The sequence below is a fragment of the Poecilia latipinna genome, unplaced genomic scaffold (assembly GCF_001443285.1).
Source record: "Poecilia latipinna isolate Pla-1442-1.1 unplaced genomic scaffold, P_latipinna-1.0 Scaffold1601, whole genome shotgun sequence".
Classification (NCBI taxonomy): Eukaryota; Metazoa; Chordata; class Actinopteri; order Cyprinodontiformes; family Poeciliidae; genus Poecilia; species Poecilia latipinna.
The window spans coordinates 82,234-107,000 of NW_015114217.1; the positions used below are offsets into that span (position 1 = coordinate 82,234).

Genomic DNA, 24,767 nt, shown 5'->3' on the forward strand with positions numbered 1-24,767 from the left:
ATATATATACTGTACATGTTCAATGAATTAACATTTGCCTAAATGTATATCAGTTTGTGCCGTGATAAAACATAAAACTACATTTTAAGTTCCTAACCACAGATAAGATTTAACATTATTTCAGTTTTAATCTGCTGTAGTTCTCCAGTGTTGTCCTGATGACCACATAGTCTGACTTAGCCGTCACGGGAATTTTGAAAAGTATAGTGTTGTTATTGTTTACAGGAGCTTCATAGCTAAACTTTTAACAAAACTCTTTTACATAATGTTGCTCAGCACAAATATCCATAATGGGCAGTGGACACTCTTCTCACTCTTCTTCTCTCTGTTAGGCACTAATCACAGTTTAACTATCACTACAGATCTCTAGTGGTGATTTTATTACCCTTCACTTGTCAATTAACTTCACAAGACATGGCCTAACAGCAAAGGGAGTCCATCAAAATGTAAAAGATTTATTCAACATGTCATAGAGCGTACCTGGAGTGTTGAATAAAATCTGGAACGACAGTATTTTTATATAACTCCAACTTGCTTGTTACATGTCACATACTTTGTATAAAGGGTCTCTTTAAGTGAATATGAAATATGACTCGCGCTCCACTGTTTTCTATGGTATTTCTCTGGCCACGCCCCCTTCAGCAGGCAGCTCTCATTGGTTTTCTCCGGTTTTCATGGCCCCGGGTGGAAGACGGCTGCTGGTGGAAATTTACCGAGGACTGGACTCTCTGCGCGCTTGAAAAGGCCTTATGATAGCAAACATGCTGCCGTTTCAACATATCTGATGTGGCGAGAGAGGCGCCGACTCATGTAGAAGGTGACGCTCTTTTCGTTAATCCTCCATCTTTGATTGATATGTCGCGCTAACAGCGGCGTTGCAGCAGCCTCCACATCCCCAGTTGAGGGACATAGCATCGGCTACGGGAGTGTTTCCCAACCCTGGTCCTCAAGGCACACTGCCCTGCTTGTTTTAGGCTTTCCCCTGCTTCAGCACACATTCATTAAACTGTTGGCTGATTAACAGAGTTTTGTTGAATTGAAAACATCTGAATGCGGTGTGTTGGAGCAGGGAACCATCTGAAAGATGCAGGTCAGTGTGCCTTGAGGACCAGGGTTGGGGGAAACAAGGAGTTCATGGGGAGCTGGGGGATCTTGTCCACAGAAAGCTGCCGTTTATTGAGCACTAAAAATATCACAGAAAACAAAACAAAACCAGCCCCACTTGTATGAAAGGGGTTTTCTATTGTCTGACTGTTTAGCCAGTGTCTAAAAAATACCCCACAAAATATGTCTAACATTTTAAAACATGTTAAGTATCAGCCTATACAGTCATATTGAATAAATCAGAATATTATTGAAAAGTTAAAAAAGTTCAATTTAGTTTAATTACATAGTTCCCTAATCGCATACTTTATAGATGAATTATCCACATCACTCATGTTTTCAAGTTTCATTATTTTTTGTGCATTCAGCTGATAAAGATGATGAAATCTCTATTTCAAATCTGTGCACAACAAATGTCAGCAAACAAACAAAGAAAAATAAAGACAGGAATAGTATTATTCCTGTTTATTATTGATTATTTAATCAAATGTATGAAAACATGTGATTTAAGATTGGAATATTACATCATACTAATAAAACACGTTTTAAAAAATGTGAGCTTAATAAAAAAGCAGAGGCTCCCAAACTGTGGGGCGCGCCCACTAGGGGGGGCGCAGTGTCATTGCAGGGGGGACGTGCGAAGCCGTCTGGATGAAAAAACAAAACAAAACATGAACACTGTATGCGCTGGGTATTTACCTTAGAATGGCCAGCTCTCTGTTATCCCTCTGTCAATTTGATACAGTAGAGGCTTCCACACTTCCCATATTTGTGTCCTCTGTCACTTTTATCAGCAGTTAAAACTGTTTAATCCGTTGTTAACATGTTGTAACCTGTTTTTCCGAGCCGCCTGTAAACGCAACATGAGCGCAGAAGAAAAAGTTTGGGTACCACTGGTTTAAAGGTTGATATTTTTAAAAGGTGCTATTAATCCGACCGGATTTAGCATTTCTGTTCATTTTCCGGTTAGCATTTTTGCTAATTTTGAAAACATTTAGCTTCTCCTGAATTAATGTTTATGGACACATTTTTCTTTTATTTACCTGGCTGTTTTTGTTAACTCTCAATTGAATCAAGTCAAACGTGTGTTTTGAAGTTTTATCGACTGATTTCTTCAAGTAGCTACATGTTTATATTCATGCTCTTATTTTGAAGTGAAGAGCATTTACTCAGCATTTCCGTTTCCTCTTATGTTTGCTCTCTTTTCTTTTCTCATTGTCTTAAAACAAGAAGCATACAGGAACAAAATAAACACCTGACAGTAGTGAAAAATATATAAAATATAAAAGGGCAGAGTAGAATATGTAAATTATAATATCAAAGTTAAAATTGACGCTGAAGGGTTGTAGTCTGTCAAGGCCAGATATAATTTGAATTGAAGTTAGCGCCTTAGCATTAGCTCCCGCTTAATACCGTGTTGGTGTATCACTTTAGTGATAGCAGAACTAATGTTTATGATTAGTGCTTTAAGGTTAGCAGCATAGCTAACTTTTTAGTTAGGGTTAGGGTTCACAAATTAGTTTTTTGTATTTACTGCAGTTAAATGGAACTGCATTCAAGCCTTATCCTTTATTATAACCCACCCGCATCACACATTTTCTCAATGCCACTGTTCTTTCTGTCCTATCAGGTTATGGAGGCAAACCTTCTGCGTTTCATCCTTTTTACCCTGGTTGGCCTTGTCCTAACCTCCTTCAACGATCATCTCCACAATGCCTCCAGCCACTACCAGTACTGTGTGCTCGGAGCCGGACCTGCTGGCCTGCAGATGGGGTTCTTCCTCTCCAAGGCAAAACGGGACTACATCATCCTGGAGAGGAACTCCGGTCCGGGCAGCTTCTTCAACAAGTGGGAAACCTTACGAGAACTCTTACTTTGAACCAATCCATAAGAACATGTCATATTCTAAAGCAAATCATTGTTTTTTTTAAATTCTCTTTCTCTCTCTCTTGTTTTCTGTGTTTAAAGATATCCCAGGCACAGGAAGCTGATTAGCATTAACAAAATCCACACAGGAAGACACAACGCAGAGTTCAACCTGCGGCACGACTGGAACTCTCTGCTGAGCGACAAGCCGGACCTGCTGTTCAAAAGGGTGAGCGGGGAGTTCTACCCGCCGGCCGACGCCTTCCCTCTCTACCTGTCGGCGTTTGAGAGGGAGTTGGGGTTGAAGGTGAAATATGGTGTGGACGTCGGACGGATCAGGTTGGTGCGGTCAGCCACAGGAAGGAGCTACGTCCTCATCGATCAACATGCAGCGGATTACTCCTGCAGGTAACTTATAAGAAAAAGAGAAATTGAACTTTCTCGCATGTTGTCTCGCTAAAGCCAAGATGTAGGGAATGTATTTTCTAAAAAATGTTGATACTGGAACTCAGTTTTCTTCTCACATGAAAATCTTAAAGCCGTTCATTTCTGCTGCAGCATCCTCCTGGTGGCCACGGGCCTGTGGGTTCCTCAGGAGGTAGAGTTTGCCGGGTCGCACCTGGCCGAGGGCTATGAGTCCATCTCCACCAACCCTGACGACTACAAGGACCAGGCCGTGCTGATCCTGGGGAAAGGAAACTCCGCCTTCGAAACTGCCCAGAGCATCTTGGGGAGAGCGAGCCGGGTGCACATGCTCAGCTCCAGCACCGTCCGGCTGGCCTGGCAGACACATTACGTTGGAGATCTCAGGTAAAGAAAGGTGTAAACACAGGAAAGGAGGGCTGCACCGATAGATCTGCTCAGATTTAAGGCGGGGGCGATGTGGCGCTAAAGTTTTATTGCAATACTTTGTGGTATTGTGGTGGCATCGATAAAAGTGACGACAAGCACTATTTGCTATTGTGGTTGTTACATGACTGGGAAAAAACATACTTTTGCTTTGTTTAATCTTTCCAGGGCTGTTAATAACGAGGTATTAGACACATACCAGTTGAAATCCCTTGACGGTCTGGCAGAGGCTCGCTTGGAGGACGTGGTCATCACCAAACAGGAGGAAAGGGGCAGGAAGCGGTCAGGATTAAACAATCCAGAGACGAGGGACAAGCTCTATCTAAACTTAAGGCAGTTCAAGCAGAACAGTGATGAGGGGAAAGGATCCGACGAACCTTGGGTCGAGCTTCCGGACTACATCGACAACTTTTCCCTGCGCAAACCCTACGACCGGGTGATCCGCTGCCTCGGCTTCAGGTTCAACTTCAGCATTTTCGACAGGTATGGATCCAGAGAACCGAGCTTCTTGGAGTACCCGTCGATTTATTCCTAAACACCATCTTTTTTTCTTCTTTTTCTTCTCGTCAATCCCCTCAGCTCTGCACGGCTGCCGCCCAGCGAAAATGCGAAAGGGAGACTGCCGGGCGTGACGGCGTGGTACGAGGGGAAGAACACCCCCGGTTTGTTCCTGTTGGGAACTGCCTCTCACTCCAGAGACTACCGATCCTCCGCTGGGGGCTTCGTCCATGGATTCCGTTACACAGGTCAGAAAAAAGTTCAGAAACATTTTATCACAACCATTTGTGGTACTGTTGTTATAAGAAATTTCTTGGAATAAATGATAAACGATACAATAAAAGCCCAGATCGGAACGTTTATTCCATTTTGTCGATGTGAGCGGTTGTGATTGGTAGCGCCCAGCTGCAACACTTCTGTCCCTTCACAACATTTAAATGTTCAAAGAAGGCTCTTGACCTCTCTGTCTCAGCCCGAGCCGTTCACCGTGTGCTGGAATACCGTCACCATGGCAACAAGTGGCCGTCGACCAGACTTATGACGACGCAGCTGATGTCCTGGATCCTGAAGCGGGTCGGGGAGGCCTCCGGACCGTACCAGATGTTCGAGACGCTCGGGGATGTTATTCTTCTCCGAGGGTGAGGAGATGATTCCCTGATCGTTGTTTACTCGGCGGCCATTTTGCAGGTTAACCATGGAGCGGTTAACCTGCAAACATGGAAGAAGATGTCAGAATTGGCCAGAATAGACCAGTGAATTGAACAGTTTATGAGTTTATAGATACTTTTGCTTGTGTCTTGCTATTTGTGCTACTGGGGGTTGAAACGATTAATCTGATTAATCCTGATTAGTCGACTACAGAAATAATCGCTAACTAATTTAGTAACCGATCTATCGCTAACTGGAGTATACAGAGTCTAAAAAAGGCCATTTGCTGAAAGCAGAACCAAACTCAGGAAAGTAATTAAGCCAAAACTATGCAATGAATTTATATATTTTGCATTTAAGATGAAAAAAAAAAAACATATTTGTCTGTAAATATGTTTCACCCAGAACTCCTCAAGTGGCAGTTTTAGTTCCACCAGGTTTGAAAATCTGTAAAAAATAAAAATAAATAAATCTTTTGCTACCTAATTATTAATCAGTTAATCCACTCAGCTCTAAACTTTCTGCTTGTCACATGTTCACTTATGGAAAACTGCTATTGCATTTTAGGCAGCAAAATGTTTATTTGCTTATTTAAAAAAGGAATTGAGTTATTTATTTACACATTTTAATGTATTTCTAACATTAAAAAAGGTTCAATGAAAAATCAGCCAAATGTGGCAATTTTTTATCTGATTAATCGATCAATCTTCAGAAAAATTTACAGAATAATGTCACCTTCCTAACATAATGGCCTAAATGTTTTTTTTTTCTTTTGCCTAAATCATCTTTTAGTTAAAAAAAATGACTCGGGCCACTGTTATAAAGGTGACGATAATTAATAGCTAAAATAATCATTAGTTACAGTAATGCTTCCTAAATGTTCATACTCTTTATTTGTCAGACTAAAACGTATCGCGTGTCTTTTCCGTGGCTCCTTTCTGCACTGTTTGCATGTTGCCTTGTTTCCTCGCCTTTTAGCTCCCACTGTGAGTACGTGGAAGAGTTTCTGCTCCAGGCCTTGCCCCGGTTCTCCTCTCTCTCTGGCCATGACGTGTCCAGTCAGGGACTGATAGTTCTGGTCATGCAGTACGGGAAGAGGAAGATAGACAACCTGGGGCTCGGCAGGTCAGAAACCGACTGGACCCAGGCTTGGAAATCCAACTTCCTCCACCCAGTTTTATACTACTACGACTCGCTCCCTACGGGTATGGATCCTGCCGTCGTGATGAGGCATTGCAGTTTTAATTTGGGTTTATTTTTACTTATTTTTGTCTCTATTACAGCGCAGGACATGAAGACGCGTCCCCACGGCTGGCCTTTGCCGAGGCCGAAGGCGATTCATCACATGGTTGAGGACTTCCTCACAGAGTGGGACACTCCGCTGTCTCACATCCAGCCACTGCGGCGCTTCCTGGAGCACTGCGTCCACTCTGACCTGAGGGCCTTCAGCACAGGTAGGTCTGTTCTTTACACAGAGCGTATGATTTACTCCTAACTTTTCCTGGTGTGATCAAAATCAACATTCCTACTATTTATCCATCCATCCATTTTCTTTACACCCTTGTCCCTTAGTGGAGTCGGGAGGGTTTCCCACTATTTAGTTGAATGAAAATATTAGGGCACACCGATTGTAGTTTTCCGGCCGATCGCCGATCTTTAAAAAGTCTACACAGATTTTTTTTTGGTGTAAAAAGTTGCTGGATGTAGCGACAAAGTTGCTAAGTTAGCAGCAGTGAGGTGACTATTGTGTATCGCACATGTGCAGACATGTCAGAAGATAAGATCGCTAGACGAGTCAGGTTCCACGTCTAAGCTTTGGCTGATCACCAAGCACCAAAAATTAAGGAAATCTTTTACAAACGGCTGAGCGATATTTAAACTATTTTGGTTTTCGTCCTCCTCGGGCTAAAATGATTAATCAATTATTGAATTAATCGTCAACTAATTTAATAACCGATTAATTCAGTGCACTCAAAAAAAGGCCATTTACTGAAAGAACAAGACACTCAGGAGTAATTAAGCCAGATATTTGCAAAAATAAAAAAATTATAGAAATTTTACATTTAAGATAAAAAAAAACATGTCAGTAAAAATGTTTTACCCAGAACTCCTCTCCCCTATAAAATATTAAGATCACAACTTGTTGTGGTAGAATCACTCGAGTGGAAATCAAGATCTTTTCTATTAACTTAGAACAAAAATGTCCTCAAAATTCTGAGTTCTTAAAAATTTCTAAGTAGGAATCTGGAAGACAAGAAAAGCAGTAACTATAAAAAATGCACATATTTCAAGGCTCAAATGATGAAAAAGCAGAGCATGTATTGTTTCTTTATGTGCTTGTGTGCATTCAGTTTAATACAATTTAATGTAAGAGAGGATTCACAAAAACATGTGAACTTAAGAAGACTATGACAGCGTAGCAGGGCTGATGGGGGCAGAAAGAGGAGTACATTTCTACCAAAGAACTCTGAAAATTTGAGATTAATTTCAGAACCTTTCTAGAGAACACCGAAATGTTCTAGAAGTTTTGCGATAGTTATAATAGAAGATTGTCTCAGTTTTGGATGTCAACCGGTTAAGACTTTTTCCTCTAAGGAGCCTCAGCTGATCGCGGCAGCAACCCTTCATCCTGAAGAAGTGTTTAATACCTGAACTCCACCACATCTTCCTGGTCTTGTGTAAACATTCAGTTAAGATTTCTGAACCACACCTTTCAAAGGCAAACTCCTCAGCTCAGTTTCTCTTTAATCCTCTTCATAAGTTCCTCACCTTTGTTTGTGTCTCCTCCTGCGTTCCAGAAAACTGTTTCCGCTCAGCTCTCACGCACCGTAAGCCGCCGCTGTTTTGTCAGCAGGGATATTTGGCTCGGTAGGGCGTCGCGCGGCGCAGCGCGCCGAGCCGCAGCGCTCACCAGGTGCCAGCCGGGCAAGTCACCGCCGGAACGTCGACGGGAGCAAACCCCACTTTTCCAAGCCACCCGGCATCAGCTGGAGCGTCCGTGTCCTCTGGACGCTTGACCTCTGATTGTATTACCCACAAAATAATGTTTTGTACATCGGCGTATTATAGCCATTGTAGATGGAATATAAAAAATAAAGCAAAGGGTAAATTTCTGCCAAAAAAAACTCTGAAATTATGGGAGTAATCTCAGAAATTTTCTAGAAAAAATATTTGGAAATGTATGTGTTTGAAGTTAAAAACTTGCGAGAAAGCTGTTTGAAATTTACAACTTCTTCTAGAAAATTTGAGATTAAACTAAAAATGTCAAAGTTTTTTGGAGGAAATTAACTTTTCCCTTTTCTTTTCCATATCTACAACTGCTGGAATATGCCACAGCACTTTTGCCATTTTCTCAAGAAGATCAAATATTTTATCCTTATGCTAGAGAAATTTATCTTTACTGCCATCATGGGCAATTTTTTCAACTCAAAACTTTGTTCTTCTTAATTTTTAGGCAATGTTAGACTAAAACAAAAGTGGTTTTCCATTGAATCCTTGCTTTTGCAAGTTTTTTTTATGTTATAACCTGCTGGTTGCAAAGATATTGCTGGTCACTGGAAGATGTTACTTGTTACTTGAAAGATTAATTATAATGTTAAAATATTAGTTTTTATACAACTGAGTTTCACAAATGTTGTTTTATTCATATTTTACCTGAGTTTAACATACATAATACGGTATATAATGCCTTTTTCAGTATTGACAACCAGTCAGTGAGAGGCAGAATCACCTTACAAAAGCCAGTTACCATGTTTTTTTTTTTAGTTTTATAATATTAAGAGCTGTACATACACATGTACATGCATGTGTTTCTTTTCTATTATGGCGGTTGGCAAGCAACTTTCAGGTGCATACCGCCACCTGCTGTACATGAGTGTGTAGCAACTTTACATCGATTAAATTCTATTTTTTCATTAAATTCTATTTTTCAGATAAATTATGCAAATAAATAATAATAGTAATTAATCTCTAAATATCCACTGTTCCTTCAGTTCCCAGTATTCATTTAATACTCCATTCCTGTCCTTCTTACTGTTTTTCTCAAGCTCTCCCTTTCAGGCTCATGTTTTACAATTCATCATGTTCTACATTTCCTTTCTCCCACAACCTTCATATTAATCATGAGGTTTTCTCCCAATTAGACATAAAATGTCATTTAAAAATATATGACCTACTCTTAATCTCATCATTATTTATTTCCTTCTACTTTTGACTAACATTGAGTTTTGTATTTTATATAAACTCCCTTCTTTCTTATCTTCAATATACCTTTTTGTTGCCATAATTGTATTTCTTTACTCTTAATTTAACTCCCCTTTCCCCAAAAGGAATTGCAATTGCTATTGCCCGCTCTAAAACCTTTTTAACTAAATTTGTTTGCCTTTTTATTGCCCTTTTCACCTTCATCATGTGACGGTACCCGACAGAACCAACTATCAGTGCCACCTTTGTGTAACCTAAATAAACTGTGCTAAATTTCTAATACAAAATCTTTCCTATTATTTCCTTTTCCCTGAATAGTAAGACTGATTTTTTTCTTGCACGTTTCAACTAAAACATCACCCACAATATGGCGGCGACGTTGACGTACAGACTTTTATCTCGCTACCATATTTTCAGCTCCTATTGGACGCTGATTGGTCCCCCACTGCTTTTGTGATTGGTTGCTTTTGTGGGTTGACGCTAGTGGAGAGTAGCGTATAAATATCATGAACTCTGATTGGTTGTTAGATCTTTGAAGCTAATCATTGTCCAATAGCTGTCTCTGTAACTACTTTGACACAACGACATATGAATTGTAAAATAGCTGACATCTTGGTTGAAAGGTTTTGTTTTAATAGTTGAACGTAAGATATGACAGGACTTGTTTGGTAAGAGAGATCATAACTATTCATGCAATGTCTCCCAGACTTATTAGTGACGGTACGTTAATGGCTGCCTCCAAATTCTATTGAGAGCCGTGTTTCCTCCCGAGCGCTGGCTGGTAGAACTTGTAAGGATACACTATTATAAACTGAGCTACCTATGTAACGGGGAAAAAAAAAAACATGGACGGATGGAGCTCTGTCGTTGTTTCGGAAAATGACCGAGCCATCTCCGACGGGGAATGCATGCTTGGATACGGAGCCGGAGGTGAGACCCGGGAAGCGGCGGGCGCGGAGCCGCGGAGCTCCGCAGAAAGGATGGAGGACTTGGGCGCAGAAGCGGCAGCAGCATCTGTGGGGTTCGGTATCAGTGGGATAGGGGAAGGCAAAATGGTGTTGGGTCGAGTCGGATCTAGAGACGACAAAGAGCTCAGGTACCTGCACCTTTTGTGGGAGCCGGGGCGAGGTGAGTTCGACACGGTCGCCGAATCGAGCAGGCTGGGGAAGATAGCGGGGAGCAGGGCCAGGAGACACCAGCGAGCCGTGCGGAACCTGGGTCCCATTGGGAAAGACATTTACGGTAAGAGGGACCGTCCAGTCCGAAACGGACCTGAATTCAAAATTCTTAGCATCCACATAGCAAAAACCTATAAATCATGCTATAAATGCCAGACGACACATTCAGACTGAACAAATCCAATCATGTCTTCAGCTGTCACTTTGCAATATTCGTGTACAGGGACAAATATATATATATATATATATATATATATATATTGGAGAGCTAAAAATAAATAAATCAGAAAATAGTCATCTTATATAATCGAAAATAAGGAAGTAACAGAATAATAAATAATACTGGCAATAAGAAGGTACAATGTATAATTTAAGTATCAAAGTTGATACTTAAGTAAAAGTTAACCTTTACTTAAACTTATAGGTTTAAGTACCAATGTTTTGTGTCACTCCATTTAGAATAAAAGTTTTCTTAATCTTAAATTGTTACAGAATCTGGGCTTAGTGTTGAGCTACTTAGTTTAAGTTTAACCAGTGTATATGTAAGATTTATGGATAAATACATTCAGAAACATTGAAATAGCCCTTTAATGCTGTGAATCAGACACTAACTTCAGCTCCCTGCAAGTCAGTAACAGAAAACTTTGCCAGAGTGTAAAATGACAGAAAACGTCTTATTCATTTTTACCATTGGCCCCTTATACGTTGCCGCCCGGGGCAGAGAGCCACATTGACCATATCAAAAATGTACACTAGATATTAGTGTTAAAGCTGAGAAATATTACATTGGGGATAAAAGTAATTTGCACGTTATCTGTACAGAATACATGTTTAAAAAGTAAAATGTTGCTTGGAAATAATAATAAAAAAATTAAATGTGGTTATTATTGCATTAATTTACATGTATATCTACATAAATAACACTACATTTTGTAACTTAGGCTGTTGGTGAAATCATAATTCTGTCCATGTTTTTCCACAGCTGCTAAAAGACTGAGGGAAGCTGCCAACAGCAATGACATAGACACAGGTATGAGTGACCAGGTGACACAGTTCAAAGGTTCGGAATAAAAAAAAGATTATGTTTTTTTTTTTTTTCCTGTGTTTTATTTTTTTTTAAGTGCGAAAGCTCCTGCAGGATGACATCGACCCGTGTGCTGCAGACGACAAGGGCCGGACGGCGCTTCACTTCTCATCCTGCAATGGCAACGACAGCATCGGTTCGTTACTGGCATCGGATAACTATGACGACGTGTTAGGGCCGTTGTAGATAGAAAAAAAAGTCAAGAATTTACTAGGACAAAAAAACATAAAGTTTTGATATTAATCTCAGGAATTTACTAAAACATTAACTGGACATTTTTGAGTTTGAAAAGTTGGAGATTTGCTAGAAAAAACACTGACATTTTTTTTTATTTTATTTTTTTAAGGTTTTATTGGCTTTAGTGGCCTTTATTTGATAGTTAATTGATAGGAAAGTTGGGTAAAGATGGGTAAAGACCTGCGGCAAAGGTCGCCAGGCCGGGAATCGAACCTGCGACGGCCACGTTGAGGACTATGGCCTCCATACATGGGCTGTGCTTAACCCCTGCACACCCAAAACTCTGACATATTGAGATTAATCTAAAAAAAATCTTCTAGGAAAAAACTTGGAGATACGTGATTTTGAAAAGTCAAAAATTTGCTAAACCAAAAACTAACTTTTTTTTCTTCCCGATAAATCTTAGAAATTTTCTAGAAAAAAAAAACACGGGATTTTCTGAGTTTACAAAGCCAGAAACTTGCACGAAACAAAAAGAAATTTAGAGGTTAATCTCAAAAATTTAATATAAAAAACCTGGAAGTTTTTGAGTTTGCAAAGTCAAAAACTTGCTATGAAAAACAAAAAAAAGCTGAGATCAAACTTAGAAATTAACAAAAAAAAAAGTGTGAAATACCGAGTTTCAAAAGTCAAAAATTTGTGAGTTTTCAAGCTCAGAAATTTTCTTCTTTTCCTCAAATACTTCTGAGATTAATCTCAAGTTTTTTGGTGGAAATTTTCTCTCCTTTATTTCCTATTTACATTAATCCTAACACGCCGTCCACCTTGCGAACATGACGTTTAATGTCAGATATTCTCGTCTTGCTTTAGTGCAGCTGTTGTTGAGTTATGGTGCCGACCCCAACCAGAGAGACAGCCTGGGAAATACCCCTCTGCACCTGGGTAAGACCAACACCACCCTCCTGACCTGTGACCTGGAGATATTGTGGCTGAAAATGCCTGACTGTGGTTTTTACTAAGCTGGTTTTCTTAAAGGTCAACCTGCACCTAAAAGCCCAAAGCAATGCTTCAGTTATGTTCTTGTAAACCTTATGTATTTCGTAACTTTTTTTTAAATTTTTATTTTCAACTTCTGCCCATTTCATGGTGTGTCCCTGCAGCGGCCTGTACCAACCACGTGCCTGTAATCACCACCCTGCTGAGATCAGGTGAGACGTTTTGTAGAAAACTTGCATGTTTGAGTTTTGACTTTATTATTATCACTGCTCACTGTTGTGCAACAATGCGTTTGGTTATGAATAACTATTTTTAAACGCCACAGGCAATTATTAACAAAGTTAGTAACTTGGATGAGTATTACTAAAGAATGAATACCTGCCTGATGAGGCTTAGGTATTAAATACAATAGATGAAGGATTCGAGTTCAGCACCGATGATTTTCAAACAGCGAGTTGTACGTGCAAAATATAGGAGCTTATTTTCAAAAATGATTCAACCTTCCAGTTAAAGTGCATTAATAAATAAACTCAGTAGGCTAGTAGCATTCAACTGAACTGCTAGCTAAAATGAAAACTATTAAACCGCCAAAAACTAAAACAGTAAAAATGAACAAACAAGAGAAGGCGATAATCAATAATCATTTTCACAAACTTGGAAAACTATATTTAGAGGGCCAGTGTTGTGTAAAATAAACTTTTTTTAGCTTTACATCAAGTTATTCCCTCATCAAAACCATACCTGGAATGTGGCCTTGACTTTTTTCTTTTTTTCATGAATGTTTAAGAAATCCTTTAATGTCTTGATGGATCTAGCCCCGCCTTCCAGAACAAAGCTCCTCCTCCAGTTTCCATCTTCTGCCTCACAGAGCAGCCCTCCTCTGCTCAGCTCCTTCAGACTAGTCTGCAGGAATTAGCCAACACCTGGTAGAACAGCACATCTGCTGAGCTCATTATACCAGCTAGTTAAACGATGTTAGAAGGTTAATAGAGGAGCCATATTGTGATAATTTCCTGAAGGCGGAGTTTCAGAAGGAGTAGGAGATCCTTAAAGAGATAGAGACCCAATTTCAAGGTGTTAAGTTATCAAGTGAAATTTATTTTACTTTACTTTATTTCATAATATATTGCATTTTTGTAACAACTGCAGTTACCACAGTTACCACAATCAAAACACATATGTTAAGTTTTGCTAAAGCTTGTTCTAAACTTTTTAAGTGTTTTTCTTCAAACATGTAATTTCATCCAGCTAAAATGATATTTTAGGTAATATAAAGACTGTAAAATGTTTGTCAGAATTTAGGTGGATTTTCAAAATAAGTTGATAAACTTCTTTTTATGCCTGAAATTAGAAGGTTTTTCATTCTTTGTCGTTTCTCTTCAGGAGCTCGCGTGGACGCCCTCGACCGCGCAGGCCGGACCCCGCTGCACCTGGCGCGCTCCAAGCTCAACATTCTGCAGGAAGGAGAATCGCGCAGCTTGGAGACCCTCCGAGGGGAAGTCACCCAGGTACGAAGTCAGTCCAGGGCCTTGGCTCGCTCGCGTCGCTCCCAACGCGTCACCTGCCGTTTCCCCCCATGCAGATTATCCAGATGCTCAGAGAGTACCTGAACCTAATGGGCCAAAGTGAGGCGAAGGAAAGACTGGAGCACATTTCAACACAGCTGCAGCACACACGCACCAGAGAGCAGGTGAACGAGACGGTCGTCAGGTGTTTTTCATTTAACTCTGTTCACAATGAAACTTTTAAACAGCTTTACTTTTCTGTTTTCTCTCTCAGGTGGACGAAGTGACTGATTTACTGGCCAGTTTTACATCGCTTAGTCTACAGAAGCAGAACCTGGATGCTAGGTAGAAGATGAACTGCACACAGAGCCGACATGCAGCTCCTTTTTAAATATGCAGAGCCTCAAATTGTCTGTATTCGGCTACGAGGCCACAGATCCAAACGTCGCACTGGGATTGGCTGTCAGTATTTATTGAAGGGACTGCTGCGGACATCAGCTTTTTATTTTAACCAGGACAAAAACAAAAGCTTTAACAACAATGTATCTTATGAAGTTTTCTAAATGGGTTTTGTCAAGTTGCTCACTTGATATAAAACCACTGATATTATGGGTAAAATACTCTGACCTTTAAATTCTAGAAAAAAAAAGTATTGATAAGTATCAGAGATAAACGCATCAGATTTTTTCAAAGCTCTGGCCTACCTTAACAATATCTGTTACTATCCAGTACTATATTTATTACAAGGTCTGAATAAATTAAAAATATATCTGTCCGTATAAAATGTTTATTCTAAAGTTAAAAAAAAAACTCTGAATACAGCCGAATTCTTCTGCATATGTGATAACTCACTTTTTTTTAAGCACACTTCAAAATGTATGTCAAAGTTTGCCATGAAAGATATTATTTTGTCCGGCAAGGAATCTGCATTCAGTATAAATATCAACTGTTTCCAACGTAATGTTTGAATGAGGGAAAAAAAACAATCTTTAATTAAATGCCAGATGTCAAATTATTAAATTATTCATACATTTCCTGTAACTAGTACAGGAATCTCAAGAAGTCACTCATTACGCAGTTCTGTTAGAACCAGAACCAACATCGCATCGGGTCTATGTGTGCAAGAGACGGAGAGAGCAGTGGTGTCACTCAGCTCCGCAGTTAAACAGTTGTTTAAAAAAAGACGATGTTTTAAGCCGTTTTCATGTCCTTCACCAGTAGTTAGTGCTGTTAGTATTACTAACATGATCAATCTCAGTGTGTATTTCTTGCGGATGATGCTTGCTGTAAGATTTTCTGAAGACGACTAACATTTCTAAATGTCTGCGCTAGGCTCTTCAAAAGAGTAACTCCCAATCTTCTTTCAATAACAGCTGCTACACTGAAGAGAGTCGATAGCTTGACCTTTTGGCGTGGTCGGCTAATTGATTGGAAAATAGGTTGGATTTTAAGTTTGGTCGTAATGCTTGGCTGGACACGTCTCCTTAGTTCTGGTCACCAGGTTTTGGTGCATCTCTGATAAAATGTCGTTCAACTTTTAAACAACGGGAGGGAAAAACTCTAAAGTCTGGTGGAACTATGACTTTACTGTGTGGACTGATTTACATGTTTTCTTTTTGCCTTCTACTCATTAAATATACTGTGATTATTACAGAATACAGTGGGTTGACAGTTTAACTGGTGTATCTTATTTTTGTGTCAAAGTGTCTTTGTTTTATTGCCTTATTTCTTTTTTTTTAAACTGAGCATAATGATTCTGTGAACTGTGTTGTAAAGAATATTTGAAATTCATTATGTACCAATAAATCAGTACGTTGACTTTGATTGTTTCTATCTTTGACAGCTTTATTCAAACTAATATTCATATGAGAATATTTTGTTACCTGGGTAATAAACGAAACACTAGGTGTCATTCATTACTGTCAAAAAGTAGCAACGGAACATTAGCGGATGTAAATGTAAAAGTTTCACATTTCTCCCACGCTTATTGGCTGCGTCAGCAAAAGCCACGCCTCTTTCAGTTGAATTGTTTTGCCGACAATAAAGATGGCGAATGGACCCGCGTAAATTGGAGGTCTCTGTTGAGGTAGTAAAACTGAACAAACGCGGGTTTTTTCACGTTTCAGTGCTTGTGATATACATATGTTACTGAGCAATAGATGATAAAGGTATAAAAGGGGTGAATGCATGTCCAGCGCGTTTTGTAGTTCACTTTCCAGCGAGCGCGGCCTAGCTTTTAGGCAAAGCCTCAGTGTTTCCTGAGTCGCCGTCACCGGTCAGTTGGCTGCAAACTGGCGTAGAGAGACGCAAGACTGGAATGTGCTGGCTGTGGAGAGTCTAAGTGAAAAGGAAGGGGGTGTGTTTGTGTATCTTAACGAAAGGAGGCGGGAATTAGTTTAGCTTACAGTTTGTTACCGGCTTAATGAATGACGGACTTTTCATTTACAATCCCAATGCTAATATTTTTCCTGAGTTAGTCGCACTTTGAGTTTGTTCCTTGATCTTCCTGGTTGGAGTCTGTCTAGAATTCACGCAAGGTAATGACAGAACCTTTTCCACTCTGAACTGGTTTCACTCTTTAAGTTGACTTTAGGTTCCATCTTTTTTATTTGACAGGTCCTTATGCTAATTTCAGAGCTGCCTATATCCCAAAACAAGAAAAAGAGCTGACCAAGAGGAAGCCATGGCATATGAGGAGTTAAAGGGTAAAGAAATTATTGGTTATATTACTATTTCAGATGTGATGGCAGCAGCATCATGCTGTAGGAGAATGTCTTAAGCAATGATGGGAAAATTAATACAAGGCAATTCTGCCTTTTCTAAAGCATTTTTGGACAAATAAATGTCATATTTTAGAGATGGGGGCAGATGGGGGCCTCGTTGCTGGGCGTAGTCAGAGGGAGAAGAGGAGATCCTACAAGGATCTGTTACGAGAGGAAGAAGAGATCGCTGCAGAAGTACGAAAGTCTTCCAAGAAACGACCAAAGGTAAGGGATTTGTCTTCACACACTGTAAGTTTATGCTAATGCTGATTACAGTGGTGTAAAATGTGTTGCATCTGTTCAAATTAGGACTCAGAGCTTTTCATGTTGGGAGGAGACCTGCACAAGAAGAAGAAGAAGCACAGTGACGACCACTATTACCGAGGTGAGAGGTTAAAACTTTGATGAATAAGGATTTAATTTGTTTTTTTTTTCATTCTGGTTCGCAAAATGATACAAGTTCATGCAAAATGAATTGAAGGCCTCTTTGAACCTCACTTTTTATGTCTTGGTGTAGATTTTAATTGGATTTAGGGATTTAGGACTTTGACTGGGCCATTCCAGTCAAAGTGGAATGGCCCAGGAATGGGTGGTAATGATCCAAGATATGATCATTACCATCTAAATCCTCTCATTGTAGCTTTGGCTGTGTGTTTAGGGTGCTTGATAATTTCTACTATGTTATCTTATTTCTAATTAAAATTACAGTATTTTCTGGACTGTAAGTCACATCAGTTAAAAAATGACTCATGAAGAGAAAAAAATCATATAAGTCACAAGGTCAGCCAAACTGTGGAAAAAAATTGCGACTTACAGCCTGGAAAATACGGCATGTTTAGTTTTTCTTCTGACAGCGTCCAAAAGCGTCCCCACAGCATGCTTCTGCCACCACCGTAGTAACTTCAGAAGGGTGCAGCACTTTTTAAATTTTTATTGGTTAAAAAAATGAGAAGAAAGCTGTATGATTTCTATCAATCGCCACAATTATACACTATTTTGTGTCAATATATCTATATATGAAATTCACAGTGTAGTGTGATAATGTGACTTAAAGGGGCAGTATTGTGTAAAACCAACTTTTTTGAGCTTTACATCATGTCATGATGTTATTCCCCCACAAAAACACACATAAGGGGGGTTACCTTGATTGAGAAATCCTTTCATTTTCCATGGCAACCATTCAGCTGTGCAAAACACCTGGGTGGATCTAGCTCCGCCTTCCAGGACGAAGTTCCTCCTGCCCTTTCCAATCTTATAGGAGCCACTTCTTGGTCCAGCGCTGGTAAAAACGTTGTTAAAGGGTTAATAGAGGAGCCATGCTGTGATGATTTCCTGAAGGCGGAGTTTCAGAAAGAGCAGGAGCTTCTTAAAGAGACAGAGGCCCAATTTCAAGGCGTTTTAAATTACAAAGTCAAATTTCTTTTAGGTCATATTTGATAAGAAATAGGTTTTTTTTTAACAACTGAAGTTACCATAGTTAATTGATTGTGCTGGAAAATGACACTATGTGGCTGGAAAATGCACAATAATGTTTCACTTTGGCAAATATCTTGAATAACTGTCATTTCTCCGTCAGATCATGACGGTTTAGGCCCGCCTCCTCATAAGAAGAAGCATAAGTCAGTAGAGCGCTCTCCGCCTCTGTCCTCCCCGTCCTCGTCTCACCCGGCGGACACGGCGATGGGCCTCCTGCAGGCCATCACCTCCCCCATGGCGACGGGCTCCGACCCCAGCCCCCACCTGCACAAGAAGCCCTCCTACCCGACGTTCTCCTCGCATTCCTCCAAGGACCGCAAACGTGAGGGCAGCGGCGGCGGAAGCAAAGGGAGCCACTCCTCGTCGCACTCCCGCCCCATGTCTCTGTCGTCGTCGTCGTCCTTCAAGAAGCACTCCTCTTCCTCCTCCTCGTCCAAGTCGTCCCTGTTTCATGGCGGCGCTCCCAAAGAGGAGCCGCTGACGCTACGTGAGGCCGACGGGCTGAAGATGAAGCTCATCATGTCGCCAGAGAAGGAGGAGCCCGAGAGCTTCCCAGTGACGCCGCACCTGTCCAAGGTCAGCGTGAAGAAGGAGAAGGACAGAGACAGGATGCAGCCGACCAAGTCGCCCAAGAAGAAGGCGGCACAGAGCAGAGAGCCGCTGCCCGTGGTGGGGAAGGAGGTGGAGGTGGAAGGTAAAAAAAACCCCCCAAAACTTAAATGTTTCCAGATTCGAGACGCACCAATCCCAGAGTAACACCTGCATCGGTTCACATGTTGGGAACAAATTCCCCAATGAGCCTGGTCCAGGGGTAGCTCCATCCAGTGGAGGTGCAATAAAATAGATTTTATAAAGAATCTTGGAAATTCTGATTTAATTCAAAATGCTCCAGAATCGATTTTAAAATGTGTTTAAGCCGAACGTCTTTGCTGCTCGTATTGGAGGTCAGAACTTTATAGAATCGGTTTAAATATGTAAACTTTCTGTACTGTATTGAAATTGGCTGATACCAAACCTCAGATATCCTCAGGTATCGGTAGTGAAAACAGCAGATCGGTGCGTCCCTGTTCCAGATATGATATTAAATTAGATCTGCTCCTTGTATTCTGTGGTTTGCAGACACTGCCATGTTTAATGTTAGTTTTCTTCTAAATGCTGATACGTCTCCTCATCAGGTCATTACGGAGGAGGCGTGGGAGACGATAGCTCGTCATCCGGTGGAGAACTGGAGGCTGGGGAGCTGATCATAGACGATTCATATACACACATGTCCAAAAAGAAGAAGAAGAGCAAGAAGAGCAAGAAGAAGAAAGACAAGGAGAAGGACAGAGACAAGGACAAAAGTGGAAAGGACAAGAAGCACAGCAAAAGTTTTGGAGGTGAGTTCACTGTTCACTCCGTCTCTGTCTTTGTGATTCTATCTCACTTTTCTCATGCTGGAATGCCTCCATTCCACCAATAAAATCATGTACATGTTGACGTCATGTACAGCATTCCTGGGTTAAACATTAACCCGCTATGATAAGGAATGACAGCTAAAAGGAAAACACTGACAGGTGAGCAAACACTCAGTGCTGTGAAGGCACTTCCTGTCCTGGGATATCTTCTCAGTTCTGATGTAAATGAATGCAGTAGAGCAGCAAACCACAACGCTTTCCTATCTGACTGCAGCCGCCTCGGTTACCGTTTGCTATGGAAACGCATGATAACCATTCATGCTTCACGGCTGACCAGAAGCAAAAACAGAGTGTGAGGTGTGCTCCGTCTAAAACCCTGTAATGTCTTCCTCTTTGTGCTATTTTCCCCAGAATCGTCGAGAAGCCACAGTCACTCCCATCCCACTGTCAGCCATAGTGCCGTCGGGCCGATGTACGCCATGAGCAAACCCATCACTCCCCACCACCAAGGCCATGACGGAACGACGGAGAAGAAGAAGAAGAAAGAGGATAAAGACAGAGACAAACACGAGAAGGATAAAGAAAAGGTTTCATTTCAGTTTTTGTTTCTTAGGTTTTTTTCTACTTCCTGTCCTCTTATTTGGTGCTTTTCTACTTCCTGTCCTCTTATTGGGTGCTTTTGTTCTTGTAGACCAAGAAGAAGACAACGACAGCGTATCAGGTGTTTTGTAAAGAGTACAGGGTAAACATAAATGCAGAGCATCCAGGTTTAGGTGGGTAAATGGACATTATTTCCTCATGTTGACCTGAAAACTCTCGTAGCAACGCTGTGTGTAATCTGCAGATTTTGGAGAGCTAAGCAAGAAGCTGGCAGAAGTGTGGAAGGCCATGCCCGAGAAAGACAAACTAGTGAGTTTTTGAATGCATTATGAGGTAAACTGAAGTATTTTTCAGGTCTGGATAAATATTAATTTCCTATTCGGTTTAAATATTCAATCTGGGGTTGGATTTAATTTCCAAGTCTCATTTAGATGCCATAACTGAATGATGTCTGTTTTTTAAAATGGGCTAGGGAGGAGTGAAATCTCTGAATGTGGGAAAGTTTTGAATTTTGACGGACTGTTTACAGGTTCTGCTTTAATCTCAGGTGTGGAGGCAGAAGGCCCAGTATCTGCAACACAAACAGAACAAAGCCGAGGCCACCACTGTGAAGCAGAAGTCCTCCAGCGACGGCAAAACCAAAGGTACCTGGGAGCTTTGCCTCGTAGCTAACAGGGGTGCTAGTAAATATTCTGTAGCTTCTGCCATTTTTGGGGCTGTTTTAACTATTCAAATAGTAAAACAAAGTGTCGGCACATCCTTAAAAACTCTTAAATTCACTCATCAAAGTTAAGGCCTTAAAATGTCTTAAATTCATTCAAGTTGGCCTTACGTATGTAATTACAGGTCTTAAATTTAGTCGTAGCTTAACTATTTAATCTCATGTTATTTTTTTCTCATGGGATTTTTCTGTCTGTGATGATCATGCGTAAAGATGATCATTCCTTTCTGTCACTCGAGGTAGTTGTGGCTACTGCTAACTAGCTGCTAATATACCCTTACTAGCTAGCTAGCTTTAGTCCGTCCTTCATGGGTAAAGTGTTAATTTATCATCAGCTCACTGAACAGCGTTCGTCTTCGATGTTGACTGCTATATAATGATATAGTTATCATTTATACTTTTCTGGCTTAAATTTCATTCTTAATGGTCTTATAAAGTCTTAACTTGTGTTGGTGAAACCTGCAGAAATCCTGTAAAAGACTCTTTCATCCAGCTTTCATTTCTGCTTTTTTCAACTTTTCTAATTTTGGAATATTTACCTATTTGTTCTTAAGTTTTGTTGTTTTTGTCTCAGTTGGAAACGCCGACTTAGTGTTTCCAACATAAGACTCCTGACTGTAAGATGTTACATTAGTTTGGTCAGTGGAACAATGAGGAGAAAGTTGAAATGGGTCGAGAGACCTGGAACAGTCATGTTTGATGCTTTAGAACAAGAATGATGAAAACAAGAAGTTTCCTCTTTGAGCGTTCAAACATCTTGTGGACACACTTTTTAGTCAGTTTGATTAAAAAGTCTGCATTACTTTGTTGATATTTAAACCTGTAAAGCCAACCTACTTGTGCTGTTTCTCAAGCAGATGTTTGCTTTTCTAGTATTTATTCTTATTTTCAGCTCTTTAGCATTTTCAGAAGACATCCAGCCTGTAGCATTCCTGCTACATTTATGCAGGAAATGCATTTCCTTTTTTACCTCCTCGCTGTGTGATCTAGTTGTTTTCGTGTTTAAATTGCGGTTTTCGCCATCAGTCGTAGGAACAGCGGCGGGGCTGGTGTCGCCAACCAGAACGCCCGGCACCATGTCGCTGTCCCCGGCCCGGGTGCCAGACGTCGACCCCATTGACGCGGCGGCTCACCTGCAGCTGCTGGGGGAGTCCCTGTCGCTCATCGGCCACCGGCTGCAAGAAACAGAAGTGAGCTTCTGCGTTACATTGTAAATTGTAACGCAATTTACAATGTTAAATTGCGTTACAATTTAACATTGTAACGCAGTTACAATGTTAAATAACTTGTAACTGCGTCACAAGTTATTTAACATTGAAGAAAAATCTAAACGTGTGATTGTAAATCAATAAAGCCTGTGAGTGACGGTGTGTTGTTTGTAGGGGATGGTGGCAGTGTCTGGGAGTTTGTCCGTTCTGCTGGACTCCATCTTGTGTGCGCTCGGCCCGTTGACGTGCCTCACAGCGCAGATACCGCAGCTAAACGGATGCCCTCGAAACGTCCTGGTAAGGATTTCTTTTTTAAAATAATGACTTTTTTTTCCAGATCACGTACTGAGATTAATAATTTGATGATTTTAGTGATGTGACGTTTACAAACGAGCCGATTCTTCTCAATGGCTCTTTACTATGAATGATGGGACTGGAGTCTTACTGAGAACTGTTCTTTGTTTTTTGTAATGTTCTGCATACACTGCAGTAGCTATTATTCTGTTTTATTAAAGATATACATTTATTTAATCGTTGAATAAACCTCTGGTTGAAGAATAGTGGTGTTGCGCTGTGTGTGCCTGTGTTACGCTGCAGCTGTTACGCTACGTGTTGCAAACCTTTAAAAAATAAAACAGGATGCTCTTAGACAGAAAAGGCCTCTTGGCTTCAAGCGTCATGGAGTGTCAGCAGCAGGTTGAAATGGAGATGCAGAGGTTGCTTGGTGTGAAACAAGATTCTGCAACACAAAATAACTCGATTAGAAGCATCGGTACACAATGGTTGCAAACATCCGACTTAGCAAGGGTTATCTCCTAGCAAGCGATACCGCCCCCTATTGGCAACTATGTCAAACTGTGACTGGTGATGAATAATTTACTCCTTATTTTTTCTAACCAAAATTATCAAATTTTTCTGATTTAAGCCTCAAAACAGAACGAGTAAATAACACATAAAACACAAAACAATATTAATTTATATATGTGCCACACTTGTCGGTTCTGTACTTTCTTGTGTTTGCATTACTGCTAATGTGTTTTTATGTATTGACATTATCATCAGATGATTCCTCAGTCAATATATTGACATTTTTCAATTCATACCTGTCATTTATGTTTCCTCCCTATCTCCCTACACTTTTACATGTTGGTTATAGTTCAACTTGGTGGGGTTCAGTTTTTCAGTCATACACTTTTCTTTCTGAACCTGTCATACTTGGGTCATGGAAAATTATATCGAAGGTCATGGAGAGTCATGGAACACTTTTCCTTTTTTTTTTTTTATTATTATTAGTAAAAGGTTTGAAAATGAAATCATAATTTTGCTTCTTCTCCACAATCCTGAACTACTGTCTCTGCGTTCCCATAAATGTTCTGCTTCCTAAAATCTTTTCTTCTTTTCTTCCCCCCCCCGTCAGTCAAACACCTTGGACAACATCGCCTACATCATGCCTGGACTGTGAGGATCCGGAACTGGAGCAACCAAACTCCGATCCTTTTAGAAACCCTCAAAGTTTAACTTAAGCCACTGCTTGGCATCGGGAAATCTAGATATTTCTAGTTTCAACGTGTTTTTAAAGTGTATTTTTTTAGATGATGTCTCCTAATTTTGTAATTACTGTTTTTAAATGAGACCTTTTTATTGTACATGTTTTGCTGTTTGTTTTGTGAGTGCTTGAGTGAAAGGGAGTGTTTTCTCATTATAATAGGATTCCAATTGTATGATTGTGGGTTTTTTTTCTTACTTATTCATGTAAAAATTCAATGTGTTTTATCCGCTCATCACTCTAGGAAATATTTCCCATGTGCGAATATTGACCGTGTTTAAAGTACTTGTTTTATACTGAAGTCATTTTAAAAGTGTGTGCAGCTTTTAGGTTTTCACTGTTTAGACATTGAGGAAATGTTGGACAAAAACGCAACTCTTGGTGCAACTTTATCCAAATGAAGAGCTCTTCCAGTGTTTTCAGTTCAAAACTGAGCAACAAGGCAACATTAAACTGTTTCAGAGAGGTGGGTGTGTTTTTGAGTCGCTTGCTTTTAAAATACTTTCCAGAGATCAAAATATGCAAAACATAAAAAAAAATATTTCTCAGAATATTCATATTTATTGTACAGAGTAATGCATATTGTTTATTGCTGTTCAGTTTGAGGATTATGGCCTACAGCTGACAAAAACCCAAACTTTGATTTCATAGAAAATTATTTATATTAAATAAAGACTAATGAAAAATGTAGCTTTTAATACAGATTTGACTATTTAAAAATATGTTCATACACCATACATTTAGAAAAATATTTTTCTATAAAGCGATGTATTCATTTGTTTAGATGACACGATGTTTCTCAAAATCACAGTATCATGGTACGATTTCAATTCTGTATCTCAGTTCTGCGACTGATGTCCAATATATGCCATTTAAATATATAGCTTACTCAAAATATGTTTTGACTTTAATTTCTAAATTATTACAGGCATTAAAATAAACATTTTTG

General features: G+C 40.1%; 3 protein-coding genes across 7 annotated transcripts; all 3 read left to right on the top strand.

The window, feature by feature from the left end:
• The first annotated feature begins 630 nt into the window (after positions 1-630).
• On the top strand, positions 631-9,455 carry foxred2 (FAD-dependent oxidoreductase domain containing 2). Of its 2 annotated transcripts, none has more exons than XM_015059109.1 (10): positions 631-817; positions 2,735-2,952; positions 3,073-3,378; positions 3,529-3,780; positions 3,988-4,302; positions 4,399-4,565; positions 4,790-4,955; positions 5,944-6,170; positions 6,249-6,419; positions 7,764-9,455. In XM_015059109.1, the coding sequence occupies exons 2-10, from the start codon at positions 2,738-2,740 to the stop codon at positions 7,835-7,837; spliced, it is 1,893 nt and encodes a 630-aa protein (XP_014914595.1). In that variant the 5' UTR covers positions 631-817; positions 2,735-2,737; the 3' UTR covers positions 7,838-9,455. The 2 variants fall into 2 exon arrangements, with proteins under 2 accessions (XP_014914595.1, XP_014914596.1); XM_015059110.1 differs by lacking the exon at positions 7,764-9,455 and adding an exon at positions 7,561-7,757.
• A 251-nt stretch (positions 9,456-9,706) lies between these two features.
• ankrd54 (ankyrin repeat domain 54) lies at positions 9,707-15,932 on the top strand. Of its 2 annotated transcripts, none has more exons than XR_001428288.1 (8): positions 9,707-10,410; positions 11,329-11,376; positions 11,468-11,566; positions 12,483-12,549; positions 12,768-12,815; positions 13,987-14,111; positions 14,186-14,293; positions 14,383-14,475. XR_001428288.1 is itself a non-coding variant. In XM_015059114.1 (8 exons), the coding sequence occupies exons 1-8, from the start codon at positions 10,014-10,016 to the stop codon at positions 14,455-14,457; spliced, it is 972 nt and encodes a 323-aa protein (XP_014914600.1). In that variant the 5' UTR covers positions 9,714-10,013; the 3' UTR covers positions 14,458-15,932. The 2 variants fall into 2 exon arrangements, 1 of the variants encoding a protein (XP_014914600.1); XM_015059114.1 differs by having other exon boundaries at positions 9,714-10,410; positions 12,478-12,549; positions 14,383-15,932.
• Positions 15,933-16,051: 119 nt separating this feature from the next.
• Positions 16,052-24,287, top strand: hmgxb4a (HMG box domain containing 4a). Of its 3 annotated transcripts, none has more exons than XM_015059111.1 (13): positions 16,052-16,194; positions 16,744-16,813; positions 16,965-17,095; positions 17,180-17,255; positions 18,447-19,040; positions 19,522-19,725; positions 20,155-20,330; positions 20,435-20,516; positions 20,588-20,652; positions 20,891-20,987; positions 22,091-22,254; positions 22,447-22,569; positions 23,690-24,287. In XM_015059111.1, exons 1-13 carry the CDS (start codon positions 16,162-16,164, stop codon positions 23,732-23,734), a joined length of 1,860 nt encoding a protein of 619 aa, XP_014914597.1. In that variant the 5' UTR covers positions 16,052-16,161; the 3' UTR covers positions 23,735-24,287. The 3 variants fall into 3 exon arrangements, with proteins under 3 accessions (XP_014914597.1, XP_014914599.1, XP_014914598.1); XM_015059113.1 differs by having other exon boundaries at positions 16,088-16,645; XM_015059112.1 differs by having other exon boundaries at positions 16,089-16,645; positions 16,725-16,813.
• Positions 24,288-24,767: the final 480 nt, after the last annotated feature.

Bases quoted from the DNA above. Each gene is read 5' to 3' on its own strand.
- foxred2 (XM_015059109.1), top strand. From the start codon at position 2,738: ATGGAGGCAAACCTTCTGCGTTTCATCCTTTTTACCCTGGTTGGCCTT. The intron at 2,953-3,072 runs GTGGGAAACCTT...CTGTGTTTAAAG, and splicing joins CCGGGCAGCTTCTTCAACAA to ATATCCCAGGCACAGGAAGC. The intron at 3,781-3,987 runs GTAAAGAAAGGT...TAATCTTTCCAG, and splicing joins CATTACGTTGGAGATCTCAG to GGCTGTTAATAACGAGGTAT.
- ankrd54 (XM_015059114.1), top strand. From the start codon at position 10,014: ATGGACGGATGGAGCTCTGTCGTTGTTTCGGAAAATGACCGAGCCATC. The intron at 10,411-11,328 runs GTAAGAGGGACC...GTTTTTCCACAG, and splicing joins CATTGGGAAAGACATTTACG to CTGCTAAAAGACTGAGGGAA. The intron at 14,294-14,382 runs GTGAACGAGACG...TTTCTCTCTCAG, and splicing joins ACACACGCACCAGAGAGCAG to GTGGACGAAGTGACTGATTT.
- hmgxb4a (XM_015059111.1), top strand. From the start codon at position 16,162: ATGGACCCGCGTAAATTGGAGGTCTCTGTTGAG. The intron at 16,195-16,743 runs GTAGTAAAACTG...TGCTAATTTCAG, and splicing joins AATTGGAGGTCTCTGTTGAG to AGCTGCCTATATCCCAAAAC. The intron at 20,331-20,434 runs GTTTCATTTCAG...TTGTTCTTGTAG, and splicing joins ACGAGAAGGATAAAGAAAAG to ACCAAGAAGAAGACAACGAC.